General features: G+C 39.0%; 1 protein-coding gene across 1 annotated transcript in view; it reads right to left on the bottom strand.

Moving 5' to 3' along the window:
- Nucleotides 1-1,883: 1,883 nt before the first annotated feature.
- Nucleotides 1,884-12,643, bottom strand: part of LOC135512326 (parathyroid hormone/parathyroid hormone-related peptide receptor-like) — a 77,886-nt gene continuing 67,126 nt past the window's right edge. Inside the window, exons 8-13 of the mRNA XM_064934252.1 lie at nt 11,186-11,246; nt 10,629-10,695; nt 10,372-10,466; nt 7,929-8,070; nt 7,448-7,489; nt 1,884-7,228 (exon numbers count right to left, since the gene is read on the bottom strand). Of these exons, the coding sequence (XP_064790324.1) occupies nt 6,854-7,228; nt 7,448-7,489; nt 7,929-8,070; nt 10,372-10,466; nt 10,629-10,695; nt 11,186-11,246 (782 nt within the window). The 3' untranslated portion in view covers nt 1,884-6,853. The remainder of the gene's footprint in view (nt 7,229-7,447; nt 7,490-7,928; nt 8,071-10,371; nt 10,467-10,628; nt 10,696-11,185; nt 11,247-12,643) is intronic.

Raw genomic sequence — 12,643 nt, 5'->3', positions numbered from 1 at the left:
TAATTTTGAACTGTCTTTTCTCTTTGCTTATTTGAGCTGTTCTTGCCATTTTATGGACTTGGTATTTTACCAAATAAGGCTATCCTCTGTATACCACCCCTACCCTGTCACATCACAACTGATTGGCTCAAACGCATTAAGAATGAAAGAAATTTCACAAATGCATTCCAGGTGACTATCTCATGAAGTTGGGTGAGAGAATGCCAAGAGTGTGCAAAGTTCTCATCAAGGCAAAGGGTGGCTAATTTGAAGAATCTCAAATATAAAATGTATTTATAGTTTAACACTTTTTTGGTTACTACATGATTCCATATGTTTTATTTCATAGTTTTGATGCCTTCACTATTGTTCTACAATGTAGTCAAAATAAAGAAAAACCCTTGAATGAGTAGATGTGTCCAAACGTTTGACTGGTACTGTATATCAAATATATATATTTAGATTTTGTAAATGCATTTTCCTTTATTATTTTCCTCTAACCCTATGATCCTTCCCCTCTAAGTCTACCATCCCTCCCCATTTTTTATTAATTATGTGGTATTGTAGGTAGGTGTGACACAACAAAATATGGAAAAATTCAAGGGGTGTGAATACTTTCTCAAGGCACTGTACGTCTTGAATTATTTCCATATATTTTAGATCTATTTGCTTTGCAGTAAAGTCTCATTTGATTGACATTTTAGTCATTTAGCAGACTCTCTTATCAAGAGCGACTCACAGTTAGTGCATTCAACTTAAGATAGCTAGGTGAGAAAACCATAATTCACAGTCATTGTAAGCACATATTTCCTCAATAAAGTAGCTATCAGCAAAGTCAGTGTGAGTAGTAAAAGATGAAGTGCGAGTGTTAGTTCATGAACGACAAGGGTGTTAAGTTTTTATTTGTATTGTTGTTGTTTTTTTTGGGGGGGGTATTTTGTGGGGGGGTATTTAAGATACTTTTTAAAGAGTTAGGGTTTCAAACATTTTCAGAAGATGAACAGGAACTCTGCTGTCCTAGCATCTGCGGGAAGCTCATCCTACCTTGACCTGGGTTCACCTTACATTTTGATTGGTTGTCGGAGGTGGAGCAAACGACACTCATAGCATAGAACAAACATAGTTATTTTGATGTTGTGTAATACAGAGGCCATTTAGATTGTCATGTTTGCCGTGATCAGTTACCAGGATTATGAAATCCTCTGGAGTGCAGATTGCCTACAGTACTTCATGGCCTTCTGGTAGATTCAAACGTAGTAAATCAAATATTTTTCTATTTCAAATATCCATAATTTGTTTCGCAGCCAGCCCAGTAAACGTATGAAATCTCATTAGTAGAATATATAGGCCGTGTTCATTAGAATGGAGAAAGACAGATGCGCATTCATTAGAATACTGTGACCCACTGAAGGTAGGGTTCTCTTTGCTGGGATTATATATTTTCCTTTCCACTTACCAGATATTATTGCTGTCAGAGGTCTTGATGATAACAAATGCTGTTGTTGCGGCCTCCAAGTGATTGTTCCCTTTTGTGCTTCTTATCCTTCTAGCTGTAGTTGTGGAGAAAAAAGAAGCGGTAACAACAGTCTCAGGAAAAGTGGACGGTGACAAGGGGGAAAAGAAGACCAAGGGAAAGAAAGAGGGCAAGGGTGCCAAGGAGGAAAAGGATGATGAAAAGGAGGGATCAACTAAGAAAAAAGGAGAAAAGGGTGAAAAGGAAGGAGGAAAGAAAGGAGAAGCAAGTGAAGTAAAAGGGAAGAAGATAGAGAAAGGAGGAGGTGATAAAGGAGGAGGTCCAAAAGGAGGCGCAAAGGGGGGAGCCAAAAAACCTGCTGTGAAAAAGTGAACACTGGGCCGGAAACACACATTTATTTTTTTACTTGTCGATTTTTTTAATACTTTTTGTAAATATGGAATACGTATAATATTGTATATAATGAGAATAAAAGTACATTAATTTCTTCAACCTGTATGTAAATTCTTGTTCGAACAAGAACAGAATTACTATAGGATTGCAGTCATGTTTCAAATTCAATGAACACTTCAGTTACAGTACAATTGTAAATTTTAATGTCTTATTCACAATACAACGATGAACATTAGATTGGAATTTTATTTTATTTTAAACCCACGTTTACATTTACAACATTGACTTCACTCAACCGACTTTGAGTGAAATCAACCAGGTATGATGTGTCCTATTTCAAACACAAACAGTCACACCCACTCTACACATGGCATAAAGACTATTAATGAAAAAGAACAACTCCTACCTCTTTGAGGACAGACACATTTTCAATATAAGATAAATAATAAAACAATGAAAATATCATGTAATTTTTACTTCCATGAGAGGTAACTTTCAAAAAACGAGTACAATATTAGCTCTGTTAAGTATTGGCCTGTTAACATACTGAATTTAAAAAACAATACATTTACATGATACAATCAATAAATCAAATCAAATGAAATGTTATTGGTCACATACACATATTTAGCAGACGTTATTGCAGATGTAATGAAATGCTTGTGTTCCTAGCTCCAACAATAGGAAATATAATAGGGTATTAAAGTGCTCAAATATAAAAAATATAAAAAATGTTTTCCTAATCAACACTGGCTCTAGCATTGCCCTCTCCGAACCAAACATGGACAGTTAAAGTTCAGATGGACATACCTACAAAACACAATACTAATAATACTCCCAAACGTATCTACTTGCCAGTGGAATATCTGTTGGCTGTAGGTTGGTTTAAGATAACCACTGTATAAGAAAATGGGGATATTCTACTGTATTTTTCATGTTCTTGTTGGCTTAGAGGGCATCTTTAGGTAACACTTTCTCTAATGGTATCCTTACATCACGCTTGTAACACGCAACAGATCTTTGTGAGGCAGAAAATGATCTCCACCTTTATATTTAGCTCTACTCTTCAGTATAAAAGATCATGTGCACTAACCATACAAGATCATGACAATAAATAAGAATAGCAAGCCACACCGAGATCAGAAATGTAACGTACATTGTGATCGACAGAGTTGAAAACGTATATGAACTATTGGGACGGATTGGAATGAAACGTAACATTGGGATGGACAGGGTTGAAAACGTATATGAACTATTGGGACGGATTGGAATGAAACGTACATTGGGATGGACAGGGTTGAAAACGTATATGAACTATTGGGACGGATTGGAATGAAACGTACATTGGGATGGACAGGGTTGAAAATATATATATAATCTATTGGGACGGATTGGAATGAAACGTACATTGGGATGGACAGGGTTGAAAACGTATATGAACTATTGGGACGGATTGGAATGAAACGGACGTTGGGATGGACAGGGTTGAAAACGTATATGAACTATTGGGACGGATTGGAATGAAACGTACATTGGGATGGACAGGGTTGAAAATATATATATAATCTATTGGGACGGATTGGAATGAAACGGACATTGGGATGGACAGGGTTGAAAACGTATATGAACTATTGGGACGGATTTGAATGAAACGTACATTGGGATGGACAGGGTTGAAAACGTATATGAACTATTGGGACGGATTTGAATGAAACGTAACATTGGGATGGACAGGGTTGAAAACGTATATGAACTATTGGGACGGATTTGAATGAAACGTAACATTGGGATGGACAGGGTTGAAAACGTATATGAACTATTGGGACGGATTTGAATGAAACGTAACATTGGGATGGACAGGGTTGAAAACGTATATGAACTATTGGGACGGATTTGAATGAAACGTACATTGGGATGGACAGGGTTGAAAACGTATATGAACTATTGGGACGGATTTGAATGAAACGTAACATTGGGATGGACAGGGTTGAAAACGTATATGAACTATTGGGACGGATTGGAATGAAACAGACATTGGGATGGACAGGGTTGAAAATATATATATAATCTATTGGGACGGATTGGAATGAAACAGACATTGGGATGGACAGGGTTGAAAATATATATATAATCTATTGGGACGGATTGGAATGAAACGGACATTGGGATGGACAGGGTTGAAAACGTATATGAACTATTAGGACGGATTGGGAATGAAACGTGACATTGCGTGTTGGGACCTTGACATCTTTACACATAGCCTGGTGAATGAGTCTGTTTGTGCTTTAGCCAACTCCTCTCTGTGTTCTATGTGTTCATTAATTTTCATGTCAAACATACAGTACATACAGTAAGGCATGACAATGGCTACAGCACATATTGTACTGTATAGGACCAGGCTACTTGACACACTCTAAAAGACACACATTCTGCTTCTGTGACAAACTAACAAGCAAATCACTTTATCCCTTCACTTCACTCCGTGAACATTGTCTGGGAAGCAAACTGCAGTGTGATGGAACTGAAATGTAAAGTGTAACTAGAAATATTTTCACAAAGTATATACTTCAGGAAGAAGGCCTGGGGATGTGTGGTATATGGCCAATGTAATATCCCACGGCTAAGGGCTGTTCTTATGCACGACGCAACGCGGAGTGCCTGGACACAGCCCTTAGCCGTGGTATTTTAGCCATATATCACAAACCCCAGAGGAGACTTAATGCTATTATAAACTGGTTACCAACGTAATTGGATCAGTAAAACTAAATGTTTTCTCATACCTCTTGGTATATGGCCTGATATACCATGGCCTTCAGCCAATCAGAATTCAGGGCTCAAACCTCCCACTTTATAAATGTGGATATAGAGTAGTGGGGGAGGGAACTGTAGGGTCAAAGTGTATACATGTGGATATACAGTAGCGGAGTGCAATTGAGTTCTTGACTCCCATCAACCTAAACTTCCATATTCACCGAATTACATGTGAGTATAGTGTAAATATCTGTCTAATGTTATTACCTCTGATAGGCATTCTACTCAAATCTTAACTCTATGGTCCTGAATCCTCATACAGTATGTTGTCCCTCACCTATAGTAAATATCCAGTTTCAATGTTTTTACCACAAAATACAATATAAATCATTCTACATTTTCAACATCCCTTAACATTTTCAACAGTCTGTACAAATATCAAATTATAGTTCTAATACATTTACATGACCTTTGATGCTATTTTAGCTCACAGCTAGAATGGATTTTATTATCATTGTAAACATTGTGACTTCTATGCAAATGCATACATACTGTATATACAAAAAGAGCAGCAAAACACTGGACTATATAAAACATAACAGTTGTGTACTATTCAGTTCTGGTGTTCCTTCATACGGTCCGTCTCTTCCCAAGTCTCCCTGGGAATTCTCCTGTGGAATTTGGGAATTCCTCATCTAATTAAAATGTCGTATTTATTTTTTTACTGTTTTCTGCACCCTGAGTTTTGGAGAGGGTGCCTCCCTTTAAAACATTAATAAAGTATTTTTCTACAATTCCATTATAATAATAGCCATTTTTCGTCCTCTTTGAGCTGTCTCTACCACTCCATTTCTCCCAAAACTTTAGGTCCAATGCAGCCGTTTGTGTCTTAAATTAATAACAAATCATTTCCGGGTAACAATTAAGTACCTTACTGTGATTGTTTTCAATTAAAATGGTAAAAAAGAAACCAAAATTCCTTCTTAGCAAAGAGTAATTTCTCAAGCAAGAATTTTTCTAGGACTATCTGAGAGTAGTCTGAGTTGGGAGAGGAAAACTGAAAACGAGCTATTATTTGCAGAGAAGTTTGGAACTCTCTTTCTTATTGTTATTAACTATTAACTAATTTACCCCCTGGTGATATTGCCAGACAGACCAAAATTCCATCCAACCAAAACAGGCAGAAATTTCAGGCGGTCTTTTCAAATGGCTCTTACATTAAAAGGGCATAATCATAATTTTCACAATTTTACAGTATTATTCAAACCTCAGAGTGTTGAAATATATATTAAACACAGGAAAATCACGTTTTGACTCCAATGGGCTCCAAGTTTTGGTTACTTTTGTGGCATTATATATTGTGAAATATAATATTATTATTGAAGAATGTAATCATCAACACATCCTGGAAAAAGCATAACCTTCATTAGCCATTGAATATTAGGATAGTCTCTTTTAAATAGCAAAAATACAAACTGTACAAAAAGTTGATACTCATGGGGAAAAGTAATCCATTGGGCCTTTCTCCATATAAATCAACTCTAGAAGCCAGCACACCTCTGAAACTACAGACTAGCTCCAACTGATGCACTAGAATGGAGGGTTTAGAGGACCTGAGTTTTATTCCCTTTCAGCTACATCAAAGTGGGTTGGGTCATCTCAATGTACATCCACATTTTCAAACAAATTGAAACGTAGCGAGATCTCCCCAACTACGCAGGCAGAATCAACTGCAGCCAGGCATATTCTCATATCACTAGGAGTGCCTAATGTAGCAAATGTGAGCTAGTGATCTGTATGCTAACTTAGCCATCTGCTACACTAACATAACCTAAGATGCTCCTGCCAGAATGAGGACCTATAGTATACAGTTGATACCTTCAGCCACAGGACCTGTGGACAATCAATGCTGTCTGTTTCAGTCAGACACATTAGCCTACTGTTCATCCACAGACCATGGTTGGTATTCATCCATTATAAAGTACTTGCTGCAACACATTGAAGGCAGTGAAATAAAATCAACTGAGAAGCTTGACTGGTCTATGTGGTGCTATGTTTCATGGGAAGCTCTCAATTGCGCCCTCTCTCCTCTTCTCCTTTTCAAAACTCATTGGATGAGAAAGCCAAAGGTCCCTCTGGAGATGAGGAGAGAGGACACAAGGAGATCTTTCCCATGACTCATTCCTACAGAGATCGTCCTCACAGTGGAGGCGCTATAGGCTGCCTGAAGGTCTCTCGCAAGAGGTCACATGATTGTCACATGACGGTCTCCCGCTCCTCCTCCACTACAGGCGAGGGTTTCTCCTCCTCAACAGAATGCGGTGGCACATTACTGGATGGCTGCTCCTCCTCGGGAACATGTAACTCCTGTCCTGAGGAAGGGATGGAGTGCTCAGAGATGGAACCATTCTTCACGTACCCCGGGAGATTCCGGTGCCCGTTCACGGTGACGGGGCCCCCAAGGCGCGTGGTGAGGTGCAGTGCCAGGGGCCCCCGGGCAGTGACGTTGGTTACACTGGTGTGAGACACCATAGGTCCATAACTATATGTGTTACTGCCACTACGGGCTTTACGTTTAAAGTCCAGCGCTAGTGTCCTCCTGCTCCACGATTTCTTAATTTCCGCTTGGACCTAAAGATGGAAAGAAATGAGATTGTCACTAAATAGATCTAATCTACTGTGACATACAATAATTGAGTCTCAGGTCTGTGCATGCTGTGACTGCAATTCATCTTGAACATTATATCATCTTTCAGGATTACATATTTTGTCTAAATAAAATACTATAATGAGTCATTGCAGACATTTTCAAAGAAATATATTAACAAAGTTGTTCAAAGTAGTCCTTACCTCCCCATTGCAGAAACAATATATAATTGCAACAAAGAATCCCTGAAAAGGATAAAAAAAACATTATTACATTTTTGCTTAAGCCTCAAAGTTCACAGGTTGACCTGTGCATCTATCCAGAGCACTCTGGAAGAATGCCATGCAATCTAAAGTGACTTCTTCACGTCATTGATACCAGCTGCTTACTCTGAAAACACTGAGCTTTGCTCTCTCAAAATCTTAACTCATCACAGTTTAATCACAACTCAAAAGCTAATTATGTGTAGCACACCACTAGAACAGATGCAGTGCCCCTTAGTGGATCTTTTTAAAGTACTGTAGTAGCCCATCGTTTCGGATCCATTGCTGGCTGCCTGTGACTAAACCCATATGCAGTAGTATATTAATTCATTGTTTTGTTTGTTTGTTCATTCATTCATTAGTTAGTTTGTTCATTCATTCATCCATCCATCCATCCATGCTGTACAACATAAGTCGGTACCTGGAATGAATTGAATAGCATCTCATAGTGCATCTGTATCTGCCATGGGACTTCAGTCACTTCAGTATAAGGCATCGCCATGAACACTATGTAGTGGACACCAAACAGTGGCATCAGGACCAATGTAGACTTCAACAGTTTCCTGAATAAATACAAGCAAATGTTCATAAGATTCTTTTTTCTTACAATCTACACAGAGCGTACAGAACAGAGCACCTTCCTAATACCTCCTTTTGCCCTCATAACAGCCTCAATGTGTCAGGGCATGGATTCTACAAGGTGTCAAAAGCGTTCCACAGGGATGCTGGCCCATTTTGACTCCAATGCTTCCCAGAGTTGTGTCAAGTTGGCTGGATGTCCTTTGGGTGGTGGGCCATTCTTGATACACACAGGAAACTGTTAAGCTTTGAAAACCCAGCAGCGTTGTAGTTTTTGACACATTCAAACTGGTGCGCCATGCACCTACTACTATACCACTTTCAAAGGCACTTAAATATATTTTCTTGCCCATTCACCCTCTTAATGGTACACATACACAATCCATGTCTTGTCTAAAGGCTTAAAACCTCTTACATCTATGGGGGCTCTATTTCATTATTGGATAAAAAACGTGCCCGTTTTAAGCGCAATATTTTGTCACAAAAAGATGCTCGACTATGCATATAATTGACAGCTTTGGAAAGAGAACACTCTGACGTTTCCACAACTGCAAAGATATTGTCTGTGAGTGCCCCAGAACTGATGCTACAGGCGAAACCAAGATGAAACTTCAAACAGGAAATGAGCAGGATTTTTGAGGCTCTGTTTTTCATTGTCTCCTTATATGGCTGTGAATGCGCAAGGAATGAGCCTGCCCGATCTATCGTTTCTCCAAGGTGTCTGCAGCATTGTGACGTATTTGTAGGCATATCATTGGAAGATTGACCATAAGAGACTACATTTGCCAGGTGTCCGCCCGGTGTCCTCCGTCGAAATTGGTGCGTCATCTTCAACTGCACGTCTTTTTCCAAGCGATTCAGAGGAGAAAGTAGACATCCACGAACGATATATCAATGAAGAGATATGTGAAAAACACCTTGAGGATTGATTCTAAACAGCGTTTGCCGTGTTTCAGTCGATATTATGGAGTTAATTTGGAAAACAGTTCGCCGTTTTGATGACTGAATTTTCGGGGTTTTTTGGTACCCAAACGTGATGTACAAAACGGAGCGATTTCTCCTACACAAAGAATCTTCGAGGAAAAACTGAACATTTGCTATGTAACTGAGAGTCTCCTCATTGAAAACATCCGAAGTTCTTCAAAGGTAAATGATTTTATTTGTATCCTTTTCTGTTTTTTGTGCAAATGTTACCCGCTAAATGCTACGCTAAATGCTACGCTAGCTATCAATACTCTTACACAAATGCTTGTTTTGTTATGGTTCAAAAGCATATTTTGAAAATCTGAGATGACAGTGTTGTTAAGAAAAGGCTAAGCTTGAGAGCTAGCACATTCATTTCATTTCATTTGCGATTTTCATAAATAGTTAACGTTACGTTATGCTAATGAGCTTGAGGCTATAACTGGATACAGGTTTTTTTCATAGCCAAACGTGAACAAAACGGAGCGATTTGTCCTACACAAATAATATTTTTTGAAAAACTGAACATTTGCTATCTAACTGAGAGTCTCCTCATTGAAAACATCTGAAGTTCTTCAAAGGTAAATTATTTTATTTTAATGATTTTCTTGTTTTTGTGAAAATGTTGCTGGCTGAATTCTAGCAGTGTTGTTAACAAAAGTCTAAGCTTGAGAGCAAATATATTTATTTCATTTCGTTTGCGATTTTCATGAATAGTTAATGTTACGTTATGCTAATGAGCTTGAGGCTATAAATAGGATCCCGGATCCGGGATTGCTCGACGCAAGAAGATAAACACCCTTCTGTAACCTGTCTCCCCCCATTCATCTACACTGATTGAAATGGATTTAATAGGTGATATCAATAAGGGATCAAATCTTTCACCTGGTCAGTCTATGTCATGGAAATACATAGATTGTCATGTTTTGTACACTCTGTGTATTTATTGGCATTTTGCCCCATTGTTCTTTTTTTTGGCAGCTACAAAGATCATCTACTGTACCTTTACAGTTCTGTACAGATTTCTACAGTTCTGTACAGATTTCAATGTGATTATTATTATTATACTTTTAACATTTATTTTTAGATTTACTGTGCGTGACATTTATTGTAATGAGGAGATTAAGTTTGATATTATCGTGGTCATTCACTGCATTATGCATTTTCATACATACTATGTATCACTGACATTATTGGTGGCATGTTTTGGTGTGACAAAGAGTCTATATTTCTATCAGCATGCTGGAGATAAAACAGAATACAAATGTCACGATAAAGCAGTCAGGGAAGGAGGAGCAGTCAGTCGGAGTAATGCTTCTTACCTGTACTGCTGTCTTGTGTCACATCTGCCAGCATTTGTCTCCCGAAGTTTAGTGGCCAGAACTCTTATTATATTCAGGAACAGCATAAAATTCACCTTTGAAAACAGAAAATGACACAATGTAGAACACCAAGGCCAAATCTCTCAAAAAGCAAATGGTGGTCATAGTGGTAAGTAATTGTGGTAAGTAAACGTGTCAATCGAAAATGTTAAATGCCATTACGCCAATTAAGATTTTCAATTGACATGTTTACTTACCACTATTGCTGTTAGAATGGGCACTTGTACGATCCACTTCAGATTGCCGGCACTTAGGTCCCAGCACCTGGAAGTGATAAACAGGGCATTTATGAAAAACTAATACAGGTAGGTATAATTGTTTAACTAATCGCTTTCAGGATCTGATCTGTTTCGGTTTATCCTAGTGTAGCAACAACACATGGGGAAGTTGGCAGTGCTTACAGTCTGTTCCTAGGCTCCGAGTCCAAGGCTGGAATTCAATCCAACCAGCCATGGCTATGTTTACACACGGTCCTTGTACACAAACTACTGCCTCCGTACACACATTTCCTATCCTGAAAACTGTCAGAATCTATTTGTGAGAGGTACTACTGTGTAAATACTGCATTGCGTGTTTCTATGAAATTGAGGATGTACACTCACACCCTTAAATGCTCTAAGAATCTAAGAGGATTCTGGAACATGTTCTAAGGTCCAGATTCACATTCCCATGAAAGATTCTGGCAAATGTACAGTACTATGTGTTTAGAGCTGACATCATCAATGACGAATTGGGATTTTAGTGCAGTACTTACTCTGTGTCTGCCAAGGTGGCTCTCACACTCGCCCACACTGTCACAAACATAGCTGGGACCCCTGTAAATCAACAACAACAAACATAAAAAAGATCTCAAAACAACTAAACAGCCTAGACCCCTACAGAACAGAGCATAATTATTTGCAATCACACAAACAATGATTCAGAAACAAAATACAGTCATTTTCTTTCAATTATCATTGTGGATTCAAGTCAAAATTACCCTTGTAATATACTGCTAATATAATGTAGTTTTTCGGATTCGTGCAGCGAGGCAATTGGGTGACACGGCATCCACATTGTATGCGCTGTGCTTACATAACAGATATGCACAGTGTGTACAATGCAGGAGCCGTACAGCCGAGTTTTCTGAACTCTTCTTGAGTTCTGATTATAGTAGAACTCACACAGTATTTTTATTTATTTCACCTTTATTTAACCAGGTAGGCTAGTTGAGAACAAGTTCTCATTTACAACTGCGAACTGGCCAAGATAAAGCATAGCAGTGTGAACAGACAACACAGAGTTACACATGGAGTAAACAATTAACAAGTCAATAACACAGTAGAAAAAAAGGGGAGTCTATATACAATGTGTGCAAAAGGCATGAGGAGGTAGGCGAATAATTACAATATTGCAGATTAACACTGGAGTGATAAATGATCATGTACAGGTAGAGATATTGGTGTGCAAAAGAGCAGAAAAGTAAATAAATAAAAACTGTGGGGATGAGGTAGGTGAAAATGGGTGGGCTATTTACCAATAGATTATGTACAGCTGCAGCGATCGGTTAGCTGCTCAGATAGCTGATGTTTGAAGTTGGTGAGGGAGATAAAGGTCTCCAACTTCAGCGATTTTTGCAATTCGTTCCAGTCACAGGCAGCAGAGTACTGGAACGAAAGGCGGCCGAATGAGGTGTTGGCTTTAGGGATGATCAGTGAGATATACCTGCTGGAGCGCGTGCTACGGATGGGTGTTGCCATCGTGACCAGTGAACTGAGATAAGGCGGAGCTTTACCTAGCATGGCCTTGTAGACGACCTGGAGCCAGTAGGTCTTGCGACGAATATGTAGCGAGGGCCAGCCGACTAGAGCATACAAGTCGCAGTGGTGGGTAGTATAAGGTGCTTTAGTGACAAAACGGATGGCACTGTGATAAACTGCATCCAGTTTGCTGAGAAGAGTGCTGGAAGCAATTTTGTAGATGACATCGTCGAAGTCGAGGATCGGTAGGATAGTCAGTTTTACTAGGGTAAGCTTGGCAGCGTGAGTGAAGGAGGCTTTGTTACGGAATGGAAAGCCGACTCTTGATTTGATTTTCGATTGGAGATATTTGATATGGGTCTGGAAGGAGAGTTTGCAGTCTAGCCAGACACCTAGGTACTTATAGGTGTCCACATATTCAAGGTCGGAACCATCCAGTGTGGTGATGCTAGTCGGGCATGCGGGTGCAGGCA

Source organism: Oncorhynchus masou, chromosome 3, assembly GCF_036934945.1.
Source record: "Oncorhynchus masou masou isolate Uvic2021 chromosome 3, UVic_Omas_1.1, whole genome shotgun sequence".
NCBI lineage: Eukaryota > Metazoa > Chordata > Actinopteri > Salmoniformes > Salmonidae > Oncorhynchus > Oncorhynchus masou.
The sequence above is the reverse complement of the archived record's forward strand: the minus strand, read 5'-3'. Positions and strand labels throughout refer to the sequence as shown.